At 37.8% G+C, this 18,467-nt stretch overlaps 2 protein-coding genes across 4 annotated transcripts in view; one reads left to right on the plus strand and one right to left on the minus strand.

Moving 5' to 3' along the window:
- shrprbck1r (sharpin and rbck1 related) overlaps positions 1-8,667 on the minus strand; it is a 12,122-nt gene extending 3,455 nt beyond the window's left edge. Inside the window, exons 1-10 of one of the 2 annotated variants that reach the window (XM_016443965.1) lie at positions 7,993-8,667; positions 6,766-6,940; positions 5,883-5,966; positions 5,529-5,670; positions 5,023-5,113; positions 4,547-4,727; positions 4,271-4,383; positions 3,904-4,077; positions 556-716; positions 344-455 (exon numbers count right to left, since the gene is read on the minus strand). In XM_016443965.1, the coding sequence (XP_016299451.1) occupies positions 344-455; positions 556-716; positions 3,904-4,077; positions 4,271-4,383; positions 4,547-4,727; positions 5,023-5,113; positions 5,529-5,670; positions 5,883-5,966; positions 6,766-6,940; positions 7,993-8,262 (1,503 nt within the window). In that variant the 5' untranslated portion in view covers positions 8,263-8,667. Of the gene's footprint in view, positions 1-343; positions 456-555; positions 717-3,903; positions 4,078-4,270; positions 4,384-4,546; positions 4,872-5,022; positions 5,114-5,528; positions 5,671-5,882; positions 5,967-6,765; positions 6,941-7,992 lie in introns of both variants that reach the window. The other variant, XM_016443964.1, reaches the window with a different exon arrangement.
- A 1,729-nt stretch (positions 8,668-10,396) lies between these two features.
- Positions 10,397-17,616, plus strand: LOC107656202 (repressor of RNA polymerase III transcription MAF1 homolog). Of its 2 annotated transcripts, XM_016443967.1 has the most exons (9): positions 10,397-10,943; positions 11,647-11,731; positions 14,926-15,057; positions 15,140-15,302; positions 15,896-16,017; positions 16,107-16,226; positions 16,307-16,399; positions 16,588-16,623; positions 16,816-17,616. In XM_016443967.1, the coding sequence occupies exons 2-8, from the start codon at positions 11,649-11,651 to the stop codon at positions 16,610-16,612; spliced, it is 738 nt and encodes a 245-aa protein (XP_016299453.1). In that variant the 5' UTR covers positions 10,397-10,943; positions 11,647-11,648; the 3' UTR covers positions 16,613-16,623; positions 16,816-17,616. The 2 variants fall into 2 exon arrangements, with proteins under 2 accessions (XP_016299453.1, XP_016299452.1); XM_016443966.1 differs by having other exon boundaries at positions 16,588-17,616.
- Positions 17,617-18,467: the final 851 nt, after the last annotated feature.

Genomic DNA, 18,467 nt, shown 5'->3' on the forward strand with positions numbered 1-18,467 from the left:
ATTTAAAAAAAAAACTATATAAAAATATTAATAAAAATTATAATAGTATCTCAATGACACTACAATTATACTGGTTTATATGGATGAGAATACAAAATGACTCCGTTCAGTAGGTTTTGACAGCACTTGTCATTTTAACCAGTGGCACTGTCATTAAAAGCCTTTCAGAGCAGCATTGCTCCAGGTCTCCTGTCAATTGCGCTCCAGCACCATGGACAGTGTCACATCCCCGGAGTGAGAGAACAACAGACAGCTACAGACACTTCTCATCATTGTGTGAACACCAGACAGTATGGTCTTTTTGTAGACAAAATAAAAGCGGTATAAATTAATGAGTTCTCACAGCTCTGATTTCTCTTTCCTGCAAGATGCAGTCGCAGGCGTAGGCCTCGTCTCTGTATGGACATGCCACCTGAGGATCCTCCGACATCAGAATCACAGAGCGCAGACAATCTCTACCCACAGAAACACAGAGGGTTAATTACTGCATGACAATACAGAACAATAAATGTCACTATGTGCGTGCTACAGCGGCACACTCTCTGTCTTCCTCACTTGCAGAAGCAGTGGAGACACTCTCGGAGCAGGACTCCCTCGCCAGGCTCAAGCTCCACATAGCAGATCCTGCACTCCACTCTTTCTGGGTTAGGAACCAGATCCTGTCCGTCCATCCGCACCAGACGTGCATAGTTCTCTCTGCGTTCTGCTTCTCTGGCCTACAGACACAGACAGATTAATGTCAGAACTGAAGAAGCACATAGATGGGCATCCATAGATCGACTGTGTGAGGGAAAACACATTGCATGTGCTGTTACTTCTGACTGTATCTTGAAGATTGGTGTGACAGAAACAGAGTCTAAAACCTACAAGATCCCAATGGCATATCTGAGCATTCCTTTTCTTTATAGATTAGAGAGTTTGTGTCATAATGTGCACACATTATAAATTTGCCTTGGGAAATAGTGATGTGTGACAGGGGTAATTTAAAATGACAAAAAGAATAAATATATATATGTGTGTGTGTACCGTAATTAATTTCTATACCAATAAGAGCACATAGTTAATTAGCATTATTAAATACATGAACACTAGAAAACATAAATGCGATTGTAATATATATAGTTCACACAATATTTGTGAATAAATACAACATGAACGCAATCACTTACCTTATATGTTTAAACTGATCAACCACATTATAGTTATAATTACGACAAAGTAACAACATTGCCATTTTGCATATTGCATTTTAAATTGAATTTTGCTACCTATATGCTTCCATATAAAACGTACCAGAACCGTTACTTTCAGTGTATGCACATACATAAAAATATATAGATAAAAACAACGGAAGACACCCAGGTGTGAATGGTATGTACCTATTAAAAGAACTTTATTTGAGTTTGTCACATAGTTCATTTGCATAGACATTTGTCTTTCCTAAATTCAAGGCTATTTTACACTTGAGTTAACATGAAAGAATCAAGCCCAGTCATACAGACAAACAAGTTATGCTACATTACAGCCCTAACTGAACTGACCAAAACATGTCTTCCTCTGTTTCTTCCCCTCTCACACTGGTTAAGCCTACTCATTGTTTAGCAGATGCATTTTGTCCATAATGCACTAACTGCCAGTCCTCAAAGCAACTTGGGGTTAAGTGCATTGCTCATGGGTTCTGTGATAATTACTAAATGCACTTTCTGCATATTTTTGCCAACTAAAATATTAGTATGCGTCAAACTGCATGAGCAAAAATCTCTCGGTCTACATTTTCACCAAGTTATGTCTTTTTGCTTGAATGCAAAAATTGTATACAACATGCGTTTTCTTGGCATGCATGCATTTAGTTTTGCCAAACGGAGTCAAAATGTTTCCATAACACTGTCCATACCGATTTCATGAGAAAACAACTATTTAACAAGGTGGACATTTCGTATGAGTTCGTATGATGTGATTCAAAGCAAGCATGAAGATCTACCCCCAAACCCAACCATCAGTGGGAAATATGCACAAAAACATACATATAAGATCATACAAAATCATACGAATTAGCCACCAATTCATCAAAATGTAAAACAGAGTGCGAGACTGTGGTCCACAGGTTTGGCATGTCAGACACCATTTACATGAACTATTTTTGCCTCTCTATTTCATCTTACAGTTTCAACATCAATGCAAAATTAATGTTGCTTGTGTATGAACAGCTGCAGGTAAAAGGTAAAAGTTGGTGTTTAGTTTAGTAAAGAAAAAAGTGCACTGTTGGATGATCTATAACAGAACTCAATAAGTCATTCTACAATGAAAAATAAAAATGCTGAGATAGTTGTATTAAGGGATCTATAATCTCTGACCTGAAACTGTCACTTCAAAAATTCCAAGACTAAAATCACTCAGCTCTTGAACATATGAGAATTTGAAACTATTTTACAAGATACTGTCAGACAAGATCAGACTGAACTTGTATCAAACAGGTTACATAAATGGATGCTCTACATTCCTGCAAAAGCTGTGCAGTAGGAGTCACTTCTTACATCTGCTTACAAAGATATACAGTATATGTCATCTGCGCATTAAATGAGTCTGTACCTGAATAACGTTTTAAACCAAGACACAGCGCAACACAGCATCTCATTAGGCCAAGTGAAGTAACGGCTTTGCCATAATATTATCAAAATTACCTTCTATATGACTATTGCAGTGTTTAATATAAAGGTGTTTTTGAAATTGGTTTTGTAAAAAGTTCCACTCGAATAGATGAGGTTGGCATGGATCAAATTCATTAGCAGTCAACTGCTCAGGCATATACAAGTTGTGCAGTATACCAGCTGTACTGTAACTGCATTTGGAGTATGAGTGTGCCTGGTTTGTTAGTTGAGACTATGCACTGAAAGTGTGTGTGTGCACTGTGCACGCGCGAGTCAGTAGTCCTGGTCGAGGTTGTGCAGTAGTGAGTTGTTGCCCCTCAGCTCCTCTCTTCTCCCTTTCTCCTTAAAAAAAATAGAGACAAAAGAGAAGAGATTCAAACTGAGGAGTCAATCAGAACTCAGGCTTTATCCTACACAAAAGCCCTTAGAGATGAGTAAAAGTAGCTCTTTAATAGTGGTCAGCTGATATGGATTTTTCAATGACTGATGATGATTTCTAAAGAGAAAGGTCACCAGTGGCTAATATAATATTGATGTATAAATGAAACATTTTAAATGATAATAAATGAGATGCATAAAAATTGCTGAAATTAAATGAACACTTTTACTCAGACTATTATATTTAAAGTCAGCACAAAATGAAAATTCAGTCTGTTTTCTAAATGCATGTTATATATCTCATTGTGAATGACTTGTATGTATGCGTTTTCTTCAAAACATCATAATTGGATCTTCCAGTGAAAATGCCGCCTGCCTCCATTTTTCAGTCCCCACCCTACAGTTATTCTTTTTCGATAATCTGTTACACTCAGACATACGTCACAATATGAAAGAAAAATTCTGCCACTACTTAAGATTTATCACAACTTCATTGAAATTCACCACATTTTGAAAAACGGCTCTCTGTAAATTTTGGAACAGATACAACACTGTTCAACAGCTGATATTCTCTGATTTTCTGAAGTCGCCAAAATATTTGTATATAGATTCATTGTCATTCAATTTATATGAATACAAACCAAATTACTATGCCATCCTGAGGATTTTGTCCTAAACCTGGGTGTGAACGTAGATATAAAATGGCTGGTGTGCAGGAGATGTATAAGCCAACAGCAAAAGCAACATGCCAGACTCATCTGTTCCCAATGATCTCCACAAGCATCACAACAACAAAGTGGAATATTCCAGTGGTAGCAGGCAGAATTATTGTGCAAAATGTGCTCATGCTTTCTCAATTGAATTTTGCAAGCCTCACCTGTTGGTACTGCCTTATTGCTTCTTTTTCCTGTTGGATGCGTCTTAGCTCCAGAGCATCTGGTCTGTAGTTGCCAGGAACAGTGTAGCCTTCAGGTCTGTCTGCGCTACACATTTCACAGCCAGGACGTGTCGGTTTATTAATATATGTACAGGTTGGGCAGGCCCATCCCAGCTACATACCCACAAAAACAAGTATTCAAATAAGCACCATAATCTCATGATATGTGTACTGTACATCAAAGTATTTGCATACTTCTTGCTTTTGTGATACACATTTCCTGTTTATTAAAGGCTCAATATATTACAAAATGTCTGTGCTTTGTGTTAAAGAAAAATTAGTTCTGTGTGTTCACATAATTTTGTACCTGTGTGCTTGTTCTGTTGGACGCCAGGGCTTCATTCAACTGCGGCAGCTCAAGGTTGATGAGGTCACGAATATCACCCAAACCCAACCTCTCTGTACTTCCCGCACTGTTACCTACAAGATCAAGAGGTTATAGTTGTAATAAACTGGAGGCACATTTTGCACAAGGCTTCACTTTTAATTACTTTGTAATTAAATGTAATTGCATCTCTTTTAATATTACTTTGTTAGTGTAAATGCATGTTATGATTTTAACTGGTGGTCTGGGAATACACACTCAGGGTATTATGGCTGTTATGAAGTCTTGTAGGTAGGGTGCTGTATGGTCTTGAGGCTGTGTTCAGTGCTGGCCCATTGGTAACTGCTTCTTGGTGGGGCTGATTAGTCGTTGGCACCAAAGCCGGCGTGAGCAAAGCACTCTCCTGATCTTGTTGGTAAAGTCCTCGACTGAGACGAGCCTGACGGGCAGAAATGAGATAAAGAAACGCAGTGTCGCCATCTCGCTGAACTCCATAAGAAACCAGAGAGCGGTGATCAGAGCACAAAGACTGGCCGATGACCCAGCGTTGCACACGCGGATGAAAACCATAGTCTGTGAAGACCTTACAGAGCAAAAACTATGTGTCATTAACAAAGCTAAAAGGCAGCTAAGGTAACTGTGAGAATTGCATGGCATTGAAAGAATGACAAGAAACAATGTTTATTTGGTTGATGGTTAGTAATGTTTATATGGTTAAGTCAATCTGTGCCTACCTGCTGTTTGAGAACACCAATTGTGGAGTGAGGGAAGACTTTCACTGTGACACAACAGGAGGAGGATGCATCCTCTACCACCACAGCCAGGCTGCATGATAAATCAACGCATTAGCTGAGATCAGATTTGCATGGAAAATGTGTGTAGATGTGAAATTGTGTGTTGAGTTGGTATAAATTACAATTCACTCAAGCATGAAAATTATGTCATTTACTCACCCTGATGTTCATCCAAACCTGTATGACCTGTTTTTCTTCTGTGGAACACAGAAGACGATAGTTTGTCTATTCTGCAGTATATCTCCTTTTGTGTTCCATAGAAGAAATACACTCACACAGGCCTTACAACATCAGCATGCATAAATGACAGAACTGTCATTTCTGGGTGAATAATCCTTTTAAATAACACTAAAAGACTTAACGCAATAGACATCTTTTATCACTTGCTGCTTTCTGTCTGGTTAGAACACATTGAGTTGGTCAGTGTCTGTAAACATGAAATTTACCTCATTTCAGTGTCTGTGTAATTTTGTTTAGATGGCTGAATGCTCAGAGCAGCTCTCTGTTTAGCTAAAGACGATGCACAGACAGATGCCGAACGAACATCACCTGCCTCTATTGCGCTAACCAGCTCCGCACAAATCTCCTCTAGAGAAAAAAGTAAAAAGGGTGAAAATGTATAAGGACAAGAATGGATAAGGAGCGGGATAGAAGAAAGAATCAGAAATGGAAGGAGAACTAGTGGGTGCGACAGAGATATTTGCATCAACATAATAGACCACTGACACTTTGTTTATTGTTTGGCAACAGTGTCAAGCAGATCGTGAGCAGAAAATTAAAACAAGAACACAATTGATTACCTGTACGTGGCATGGGCAGATTGCTCTGTGTATCCAGAGGCTGAGGAGGTAGCAGTCTTTCTTCATTGGAGGAACTAATCGCCACTGAAAAGAAGGGCAAGAGACAAAGTGGTTTAAAAAGCTCAGGAAAAAAAAAAAAGAGTACAAGTTAAAGGAAATGTAAAGCTATTATACAAAACTAGAGGAATTACAGTTAAGCCGGGTGCACACTGTACAATCTTGGCCACAATTTGACAATCTGAGACAAATTTTGGAAATCCTACAAGATTCCTCTGCTCCTAGGCCAAAATCTGTAGTCTTGATTGCTATTTTGACGTGTTTGCCAACAGCCGATTCATGACAATTGCAATTCATGACCTCCGATGAAATACTGCCAGAGTCAGACGCTTTGAGGCAGTCTTGCAATATGGCTTCTCCTATGACAATTGTCAAATCAAGAACCATTGGGAGCACAGAAAAAAACACCACTTTATCCAAACACATCTTCTTTGTTTTTTTCCATTTTTCTTTTCAAGACAAGCCATGATCAAAATTAACGCTAGATTTTTAACACTAGTTTTTGTTTGCTAGCCACCATTCCAATTCTGCGTGTGAATGAGGATCATTGGCACTGAATGTCTCATGGATTGATGATGTAAAACTCAGGTTGAATCTTCTTGCATATGTCCTTTTTTGATGAGGCTTGACTGTAATACAGTCTGCATTAATGACAATTGAGATCCCGGTGTAGCATGGCTTATAGCTGGGAATCGGGATCATGTTCATACAGTCTGACAAGCAACAATCGTAAGGATTATAATAAATATTGTGTGTATCTGTATTTATAGATGAATGAATTAACAAAAGTGACAAATTGTTGGAAGAAAGCAGAAGGAAGGCAAACCTCTGTGTGCCTCACTGAGTGATGACATCACCACAGTAGCCCACTCCTGTGCTTCTTGCTCACAGCGGAAGTTGAAAGTGATACGATCATGTGGTGGTGTTGCCAAACTCAGTTCATGGCACTGTGGGGATCTGACTTCATAGCAAACAGTCTTGAGATCAAACTCAGCAATGGACTGAATGAACATAAACAGAGAGACACAAAATCTAATGGAGTTAATTTACTTAAACATAACTCATTGATTTCACTACTAAAACAATGTAGTCCAGGAATTATCCTTTTCTCACAAGCAAATAAAAGACCTAGCCTATTTAAAACCTATTATCATCTACTAACTTAAAATGAGGCATTTTTTTCACTGTTATTATGAGCCATCAGCCTGTCACATATTTTCATTAAATTGTCATTATTGTTTTATCTGGTTATATTCATCATTGGGTAGCCTACACAAGAGCTATCTTTTCAAAACAACATTTTCAGGATCATGAGTGTAATGAGGTTTCAAAGAGACAGCAGGACTCAAATGCAAAATAAAATAATATTACTTCTGTTTGGCATCTCTAAGACCCTGGGTATAATAGATAAATGCAATGAATTTGATACACAAACTGTAGTAGTGCACTACCCCTGGATATCTAATTAGTCATATAATGTCCCCAAATAACACAATCCTAGACAACAACCCCGTTTGAAAGTGCATGTCTACTTTGTTGCAAACCAGAAGGATACCGAATTAAATATTAAACGTACTTGAAATTAAATAGGTTTAACTATTTTTATTATTATTATTTTACATTCATGTATACACAAATAATAACGAAGTTCATATCAACTGATTCACATGAGATAGTTTCACTTTCTTTCTTTTTCAGTCTATTACAGCAAATAAAAGTATCAGTGCTGACCAGAAGTATTATTGCGTCATCTAATATCAAATACGTATAGGTATCGTGAAGAGCATTAAGTGTATTTATGACGCAACTCTGGGCAAACTATAAAATTTAGGGGGTGGAGGATGGATTTTAAAAACAAAGACCAGCAAAACATCATGTGATTCACTCGTGTGTGCTCGCCAGATGGCAGCGTTATGTTATGCCTAGCGCAGATACACTTCTGGAAATGAAAATACTACTATGTTGCGCTTTTCACCAGTTTTCACCATCAACTCTTCACCAGTATTCATAGCACCGCCGACTGAAACTGAACGCAAGTTCGACATTTCCTCACCACGCTGCGCCCAGCCGCGGCTCCGCTGATGTCCCGTAACGCGAGGCGGAATTCCCCTGCCTTCCCCGGGTCCATGCTCAGCTGAAGACGGAGAGACTCGTCTCTGGCCCCCGGGAGACAAAGCGGTCGTATACCTGAGTGGCATACTGACACCTTCACCGACATCAAAACAGTGCTGCAGGCCGACTGTGAGGCCTCCTGGCCGAGATGAGACGATGCAGACTGGGCCGGCGGAGGTGTGTGAGTCCACCCGCCTGAGCTCAGCGACATGCCGCCGCCGAGTGACTACTTCAGGCGGGAATATGTCGTGTTGACACACCAGTACCAGCCGGGCTTGTGTTCTAATACGATGTTTGGAGATATGCTACGACTCCCTGATCCGATTTACGCAAAAGTAGCGACCTTGTCATCTTTGTTTTAGTTTCCGAAGGAGGGCAGCCCAGCGTCAGAGCAGGAAGAAACACGGCTCAAGCAGAGACAGACATTTTACACTGAGAGCAGACGCTGCGCCTCCTGCCGAAAACACACTCAACATACACTCTTTCTCATTCTAGGGAATATCCCAATTTTCCATGTCAATCTTAAATTTCATCTCATGAAACTGTAACTGTAATGTAACTGTGGTGATGTTAACTGTCGTTACAGTTAATTGATTGCACAAAAATACTGTTTAGGCTGGTTAGGCTGTGGCTTACTGTGCTTTTATGTTCTTACTCATTTAATTTAGTAATTTAGTTTAATTAAACCTTATATCACAGTTAAACCACGAAGAGTGTAGTAGAATCATGGTAAATATGTTGGATGGTTTTACTATTGTTTTATATTCAATAATAATAATAATAATAACAAACTTAAACTATCGCTACTGTAACAAAACCATTCATGTCCCACTGGTTTGTTCCGTTTATCCATTTGCAGGCTAGATTGTATACAAAACAGTAACATTTATTGATTTATTTACAAAATATGATATATTTACTCTTAGATTTTTTTTTTATTTTGATAATCCGAGAAAATGTTGATTAAAACACGCATGTATAAATAAATGAATGAATAAATAAATAGATCCTCGCTCTATTCAGGCACTTGCACTTTACACATGAACCGGGGGCTACGTCCTAATTGTCACGTCCCACTAGAAGTGGATCGAATTACCACTTAGCATTTTATACACCTTCTCAAAACATCATATCTGCTTCTAACTATGCATAAATCCTCGGCATACAATGCCTAACTAATCTGTCGGTTTAAGGTTTAAAAAAACACATTATTTTCCACATACTGTACATTATTGTTTCTCCTCTATGCCCCGCCTTTCTGAAATGCGTCGATTTTTACAAAGCTCATCGTTCTGAAAAGCGAGGTGTGCTCTGATTGGCCAGCTATCCAGTGCGTTGTGAATGGCCGAATTCCTCAAGCGCGTGACGGAAATGTTATGCCACTTAACATACTGTGATGCAGAGTCCCAGTGCGACAAGACAAACCCAACAAAACCCATTATAAACGAGGCATTTGTAGCATCCAGTGGGCACATAATTACTGATTATAATGACTTATACTGTCTTTTTAGGCGTTGCCTTGCGTATCGCGCTGCATAAACATAAAGCCATGTCTGCATTTGTGATCAGAGAAATGACAAACAACAAGTGCTACTCTACACTGCTCAAAACTCGTGTTTGAATCATCAGTGGCAAATCCTTTAAATATGTAAATGTACTTACAGACTGTGAGTCAGAAGCACCAGACTGTCCTTGCAAAGTTGGAACTGCCCCACGTTATAGAACCAGCCTTTGTGCACAGCCTTCCCAGGATCAGTAAACAGTCCTCCATAAAATGCGCTGCAAACATCTGAATATTTGGGTTAAACTGTTCTGGAACAGTGTTGTAAATACAACTTACCCACTGATTTCTAGTCGTGTCCTCTTTTGGAAGACCAAATAAAGTAGTTTCGCTTTCACAACGAAACACACAGCGTCTTCACGACATGGCGGCGGCAACAATACTACAGCCAGAATCAAAGTTATGCCTTCTTTCTTTGCGTGAACATTTGGGCACTTTATGCAAATCTTCCCACATCCTGACGTAGGTATGTGGGGGCGTGTTAGAACGAGGCATTTTAGGTAGGCGTGGTTGACTCTTAACTTTTATAAAGAATATCTCTTTGGATTTGAGACTTTAGTCTTTGCAACTTTACAGATCTTCTTTATGCACCAAGAGCTTGTAACACTTCAAAGAGAAAGGAAACATTTAAATGGCATCATATGACCCCTTTAAATGACGTGACCATTTAGCCAATAGAATAGCTAGTACATTTAATTGACAGACTAAGTAGCCAATAGAAGTGTCCATAGTATTTTCCTGAACACACAGTGGGCGTGATCATCATCAACGGAAATATTTCAGAAGAGGCGTGGTTTGTATACTGTTTTCGGATATAGAGACTGTTGTTGGATGTTTTCGAGATTTTTACTAACATAATACAAGAAATAGGAGACATAATCGTTAGCGAGAGGTCGCAAGTGCTAATTTAAGCATCTGTTAATCAAGTCGCGTCATTTAAACCGACGCTTAAATCGTTTTTAGAAGGTAAATTTGTTGTAGGTCAAGTACATTAAGGGGATGCTGCTGCAGTCGCTGTCTTGGAGCTCGACACAATCGCTGAATTTTATGTTGCGTTTAGTCGAAATAAGAAGCCTTGCAGTAAGAGAAAACGCCTGCAGGATATGTCAGTCTCGACCGAGTCATTTTCAAATTTAGTGAATTCATATTGTACAACGTTTTTTATTGTTGTCCCCACCGCGCGTAGACGCCAGAGCATTTGATCTTGTATTGTGTTGTTAGTTGAACAACTCCATAAACCGAGCTGTCTGTGAGCCGAACTTACTAACCTTAACGTTACTCCATTCGCCCAGATTTGTTTTTAGTTGGAAAGTGGCAGTACAACAGTAAAGGTAAGCATTACAGTTGATATACACTGTGATACAGTATGTCGTCAGTATCAAAAACCATAACGTTAGCTGGTCAGTAGTAGGTCAGTTGCTGTTGCTCAATGTAAATAATAGAATGTATTTATTCCTAAACCACTTTGCTCTCTCATAATGCAGTTTTGTCTTGTTTATTATTTTATCAATAAAATGTCCCCACTTTAGTGGGTTTTTTTACCCCACACGCCAAGGTCGATTTATAAAGTAGGAAGTGCTTAAACGGTTGTTGTTGGGGGAGGTGGACAGGCAGATGGGCTGTTACGATTGTCTTACAGTTTTCAGACGTAAAGTCAACAAATAATTCATAATTTAACGCCGTTTTATGTGTGGTCTTTTTTTTTGCAATTAATGCCATAAAAACGAAAAGTATGCATTTACTTCAACGAAAATACTATTTTCTTGTTTATACGGACAATTATGCAGTCCGTACATACATTTGTTTTTACGTAATGCACTAAGGGGGAGTCGTTTTACTTCGCATGTAGATAAGAAACGCTACACGCACCCAAATGTTTCCATTTGGGCATCTCCATTACATTACGTTTCAACTGAACTCGATACAACTAGTTGCATCAATAAATAGTTTATATTGTAACAGGTTACTCACACACACACAATGAAATAAGAGATATTTGGCTTCTGATAAGTGTGTATGTGTTTTGTTTTCCAGCTATGAAGCTTTTAGAGAATTCCCGTTTTGAGGCATTGAGCTCCCAGCTGTGTGTTGAAACTGGAGATGCTCACATCCTTGGCAGGTATGAACCCTGAAAATAATAGCAAATACTTTTTCCTTTGAACATTTTTGAACTCTAAGAGTTGTGATTTACAAAAATGTGGGTACCCTGTAACACCTGGGAATATAACAAAATTTAAAGTGTGTTCAGGCTTTGCAAATTCATAAAGAATGAAAAATTTGTATTTTACTCACCCTTATGTCATTCCAAACTTTGACTCTTTGACTCTTGACTCGCATTAGATTATGAACGCGATATTGCCTAGCTTGTCAGTGAACTAACTACTGTGTAGTAAATGCCGCTCCATCTGAAAGCAGGTGATGGCGATTTACTACCAATCATGGAACCGGCTTTACTGACGAGATGCGCATGACAATCGCATGCGATTAATTGCACAGCCCTACTCTGAAGTATGTAATTGGGTACAGATGGCTCTCTCTGAGTGCAGACTCTGTAAAAATATTCCTCTGTAAAATAAATCCTTATCCAGTACATGCAAACAACTGGAAAATTCATGGAAATTAATTGGTCAAAAGGAGCAATAACCCTGGATTTAGGTTGTTTTTGTGTCTGAACACAATTCTTGTGTTCAGGGGGGTATTCCAAAAAGCAGGTTATGTGACATACCCGGGTATGTTTGAGGATAAGCGAGCGGATAACCTCAGCTTTCAGTTCCAAAATCTGAGGTTACTTTCAGGGTATGTAAGTAACCATAGCAACTTGCTCTCTGAAGATAACCTGCTCCGGAGCAGGTTATGTTCCAGGGTTAGTTCACTTTAGAGCTATCAGCGCATGCGTGATCTACTGACAAGCCTTCAGTGGGCATGACAGATAGCGCACAACATTATATAATATTACAATATGTAATATAGCCTATTATATATATTTATTTATTTGTATGATATGTTAATGATGAAGCGCTAATATAAGTAATAAATAAGGTAATATATTATTCTAATATGGTTATTATATTTATTTTATTGGCATATATAACAGTTATCTGTATAAATTATAAAACACTATAAGGTAATGTTTCATTTATTATATTATATATATTTATTTATTACATTTTATATTATCTCACACATGGATCGGCATTTTCTAAAATACATCTGATATATTAGCATCAAACAATATAATTCATATTCTCAAGGATTAAAGATTAAACGGAAAAAAAATAAAAAATTATTTACAATATGTAATATAGCCTATTATATATATTTATTTATTTGTATGATATGTTAATGATGAAGCGCTAATATAAGTAATAAATAAGGTAATATATTATTCTAATATGGTTATTATATTTATTTTATTGGCATATATAACAGTTATCTGTATAAATTATAAAACACTATGACAAGGTAATGTTTAATTTATTATATATATTTATTGATTACATTTTATATTATCATCTCACACATGGATCGGCACTTTCTATAATGTCTAAATTCTAAATTAAAATACATATCTGATATGACTTAATATATAATTAACATCAAACAAACAATATAATTAATATTCTAAAGGATTAAAGATTAAACGGAAAAAAAATAAAAAATTATTGCACAACCATCAATTAGGTGGCGATATGCACTAAGCATGTAAACGACCATTGAACAAAAGAAGAAGAAATAAACAGTATGGCGCGCTTTTTCTTAGCATCCGTTTCCATAGTGATTCGTCGCTCTGTTGAGAATGTCTTGAGTCTTAACCAGGAACATACTCTGAGTTGAATTAACTTACTCCCGGACGCGTTTTTGGAACCACATACCTCGAGTAAGCAAGGTTTGGGGTTAATCAACCGAAAGTTCAGGGTTTAGCTGACAGTAAGTTAACCGTGCTTTCTGGAATACACCCCTGGTGTCTGTTCTGGTAAACATCCTGTCACACATCAACACACACATTTTGATTCTTCCTGTGGTTCTTTTATTGTCCAAGCGTCATGTGCATAAGTATTTTAGCTTTTACTCTGCAAAGTGCAAACATTAGCATGTTTCAGCTCAGTGCTTGAACCGTCAGAATAAGAAAGTTGCTGAATTATTATAAATGATAGCAAATCTTATCTCATCATGTCAAAAGAGTGTCATTTTAGCAACTGTGTAGTTCAGTAGTTCAAACAACTTCAAACGATGTCACGGTGACGTGAGTGATATTGAACCCAATTTATTTGTTTTTACTAATTGTACACTACTTTTTTCTTTATCTTTTTGATGTTAGGTTTAAAACTAGGCTATATTGTATTGTTTTCTTTCACTTTGTGAAGATGTTATGTAAGGATAAGGGGGTCTGATATACCCAGAGTAAAGACGCGATTATTGTACCCGTGACGCAGATTGTAGTGTCCTCTAACACATACCACTGTGGTTATTTAGGGGTGCATGTAAACACAGCTGAGTTTCATATGATCTGCCAGCTTCTTTAGCATTTAATCATGTTATTGGATTAGTGTAGAGTACAGTACAGTGAGATCAAATGTGGTATCTCAGAGCACAGATGCCAATACCATTTGTATATATCTTTTAGTAGTGCTCACATCAGTGTACTTGTACAAGTTAAAACTAGTGATGAGGCTAACTAACCAGTGCATGCATATTTCATACCATCTCTATTTACTAACAGACACCATCAGTATCTTGTTACAGCCCTACTTTCAAACTGTCTACTTCAGTGTGACGTGTCTTTCCTCAAACTGATCTTTACACACCAGACACATACGGTTTATGATACAGTTCAACCTTTGTTCTCCACCGTTTGCTTGTTTCTTCCACTGATTTATGGAGCTTTAACACAGGGCTACAGTGTCCCAAATCATATGATTCTCCTCCGTGTCCTGCTACAGCCTTTGCCCTTCACATATAAATAATCATGTCTGTGGACTGTTACTGGGACTGTCTAAAGTTGCACAACCTCTCTTGCATAAGCCAGAAAGATAAACACACACGTTATTCCCATGTCCTCCGCCCTCGCTCTACATCCGTGACATTTTAGCCAAGCATAAAAATATAGTTTTGGAAAAGCCCAGCAGTTGAGTTGGGATGCTTAAAACATTTTTTAAATAGCTTAAATTTTACTGCAATATAAAAAGTTTGTTGTATCTTATATAAATCCCAAACAATATATTATGCTGATATTTGTGTGTGCAATTGTTTGTTTAGTCATGAAATAATTAAATCAATCCCTTTCTTATTCGTTTTCTCTTTTCCTGTCTGTAGGATTGAGAGCTACTCGTGTAAAATGGCTGGTGATGACAAGCACATGTTTAAGCAGTTTTGTCAGGAGGGGGAGCCACATGTTCTTGAAGCTCTGTCACCCCCTCAATCCAGCAGCGCTCCAAGCCCTAACCTGTAAGCCTTAACACACAACCATAGGTTTCACCTCAGCTATTGTGGGCACACTACACAATATTTCTCCTGCGCTTTCTTTTAGATTGGGGAAGAGTGGGGAGGATGGAGAAAATCCACTAAGTGATAAGTGTTGCAGGAAGACCTTGTTCTACCTTATCACCACCCTGAACGAGTCGTTCCGGCCTGATTATGACTTCAGTGCTGCCCGAGCCCATGAGTTCAGCCGAGAACCCAGCGTTAACTGGGTTAGTATGACTGGTTTCCATTGTATCGCGATAATGTTTCTGCTAGGTAAAGAACTTTTTATGTGATGTTATGTTATTAAATGTCAGGTACAAAGGTTTTTAGATGCACTGTCAGGAATTGTTGAGAAAAGTTACAAATTCAAGGCAACATTATGCAATCAGATTTATAAGTTCTCTCAATGATTGTCTTAATTGTCCTAAGTAACACTCCTTTTTTGTCAGTTTTATTTTGTTCACTAATTGTAAAATGCTCAATTCCACCAATAACTTTGTATAGGTAACTACAATGTTCAGTTAGTAATACAGTAAATCAATCATCTTTCAGAAACAATGATATTTGGGATGTAGATTGAAAGGGTTGTATATGAACCTCAACACTTGACACACTAATCTCAAGAATGGTGAAAATCAACAAATGTAGAACAACAAATAACAGTAGTAACAAAACAACAGTCAGCAAACAGCAAAAAAAGTATTCATGTTGCAGTGCATGCTGGGAGCTCAACATTTAACTTGTCAGTAATAATATACCTCGATATGAAATTCTAGAATTTAGTATGATTGTTTCCTAACAGACTGTTTGTGTCCTCCAGGTGGTCGACTCTGTTAACAGCAGCCTTTGTTCTGCTGTGGGGGAGCAGTTTAACTCTTTAGGACCAGAACTGTGGAATGCCATTGATCAAGAGATAAACCTGCAGGGCTGTGACATCTATAGGTGTGTGACAAGTAAAGAAATGATTTCTCCCTCATTAAATGTGTTCTGTACATGTATTTTAATAACAGCCATTGTTGTATTGTTTGTAGCTACAACCCAGACCTTGACTCTGACCCCTTCGGTGAGGAAGGCAGTCTGTGGTCCTTCAACTACTTCTTTTACAACAAGAAGCTTAAACGCATTGTATTTTTCACTTGCCGCTCAGTTAGGTAAGTAATCACTCACTGTACACACATTATAAAAGTCATTTTCTAGCCATTTTCTTTTTTAAATATCATGTTCTTTTCAGTGTCCTCAGTAGTTATGGTTGCAGTGGCCTTGACAATGAGTTGGACATGGAGCTGGATGATGAAGAGGAAGTGGACAGCTTCATGGAAGACAGGTGAGATTGTTTTAATGAAGACATCTTCATAGAATCCATGAGGGCTCAAGTTGTCCTAGACCATTAAAACTGAAAAAAAACAAAAAAAACGATTGTGCTTTGTACAATATGTAATAGGTCTGTGAGCCATCTCTATATATGTGTTTACCATAGTCTTTTAAAAAGGTTTCTGTTGTTCTGTTTTTCAGGTTCCCCCGAGCTCTGTGTGTCTAAAGCTTTCTCAGGTATGTCAACCTGCGCTTCAGCTACAGGGCCTCGCCGTTAAATTTACTCCCAATTTCTTCTTTCCTTTTTTTAGAAAAAAAAAAACTTTTATTTTCTGGGGATTTTCTTAAGTGTGTGTGTTTAATTTTTACTTCACTGTGGATTGAGGAGAAGAAATAAGTTAATTTTACACCTCCCATTTGCCTCTAAAGATCACAAACTGTGGCTGAGAGGAATTCCAGGAGAGCTGCTTGGACAAGGTTTGACATGGACTCATTTAAGCATTGGCTGAGACAAACAAAAACCACTGGAAACCAGTTCATCCTAGGAGTGAATGAAAGTCACCAGCGTTTTGACAGTGAGTGGAGAATATGAACACACTTTGGAATTCAAAGATGGCATGCCTTCTGGATTTGTGCCCCTCTGTTTTATTGGTTCTCCTAATATTTCATGTTTTACCGTTTTTTTTTTTTTAAGCTGTGTAAGGTTTGAAGCTTGTGTATCTGAATGTTGTCATTTAACATGTTGTTGTTGTTTTTTGGTCAAATATTTTTATCAAAACCAACTTAACAGGTACTTTTCCCCACTCTACATGTTTCCTTGGGATATAAACCAATGATCCTGGAATTGGTAGCATCGTGCTCTAGCAAACGAGCTCTAGACATTTTAGACTTATTTTCCTAAAACCTTTATATAAGATTGAACTATAAAGCTTTTTTTGGTAAACTTCATTATTTGAAATTCATTTATTTTAATACACACTGCACTGATTTGTAGTATTATATGTCTGCAGGTTTCACTTTTGTTGCTGCAATTTCTTTGGCTTTCTGTAATATCGGCTTTGCTATGAGTTTACCAACTGTTGTTATTTTTTTGCATAGCTGAATGGTGAACATGCAAACCAAATATTGTTGAAGCTTTCAAGGCTGGTGCACCCGAATCGTGAATGAAAAATGTGAATGGTCTTGTTGCCAGATAGCATCTGTGACAATAAAAGTACAGGTTAATCACCAGTTTGGGCTTATCTCTTTAATATTCACTTTTATCTCTTCATTTCAGTGACTCAAAATACTTACTCAACCATTATAACTTATATTATAACTCTTCTTGAGAACTATTTTTTTTTTTAAATACAATATTGTTCATACAAGCTTTGAAAACTAAAATCAAAAGATGACAGTATAACAATCACTCTTTACATAAAAACCTGTGTGCTCGCCTTATAATATAAAAATGAACCACTAACAGTCCATTTGTTGACCTTAAAGCTGTTTGCGATAAATGTATATATTATGAAAACGCAAAACCAATTCTTTGTCAGAAGTTGCAAATCTTCATTATCTATTATCTTTCTCGTTGATCTTGTGATATTTTATTCGTACATATCGTCGCTGTTATTTGGGATCGTCGCCAAATAAACGCGTCATCAAAGAGCGACTATGTTCAGCCGTAAACATTAGTGATGGGAAGTTCGGATCATTTTACCGACTCGGACCTTTGAGTCTCGACATCAGGCAAGGAGTCGGAAAGGCATGGAAAAACACTCCAGAAATTTAAACCATTTTTTAAGATTTATCTAGATCGCACAGAGTTATATTTTACATGTCCGTTGCTCATGTTCAGCGTATTGTTCTCACGCCATAAAGCAGGCATTAATTATCTACAACCCGCTAAAGGTTGAGCATATTAAATCCTATATTTAGAGTTGTAGACATTCAAGACGCTCGCGACATTCAGATGGCTGTTAAACGAGTCTAATTGAATGCAACGTAGTTCGGGGTGCCCAAACTCGGTCCTGGAGGGCCGGCGTCCTGCAGAGTTTAGCTCCAACCCTAATTAAACACACCTGAACCAGCTAATCAAG

Source organism: Sinocyclocheilus anshuiensis, unplaced genomic scaffold (assembly GCF_001515605.1).
Source record: "Sinocyclocheilus anshuiensis isolate Anshui unplaced genomic scaffold, SAMN03320099.WGS_v1.1 scaffold1429, whole genome shotgun sequence".
Taxonomy (NCBI): Eukaryota; Metazoa; Chordata; class Actinopteri; order Cypriniformes; family Cyprinidae; genus Sinocyclocheilus; species Sinocyclocheilus anshuiensis.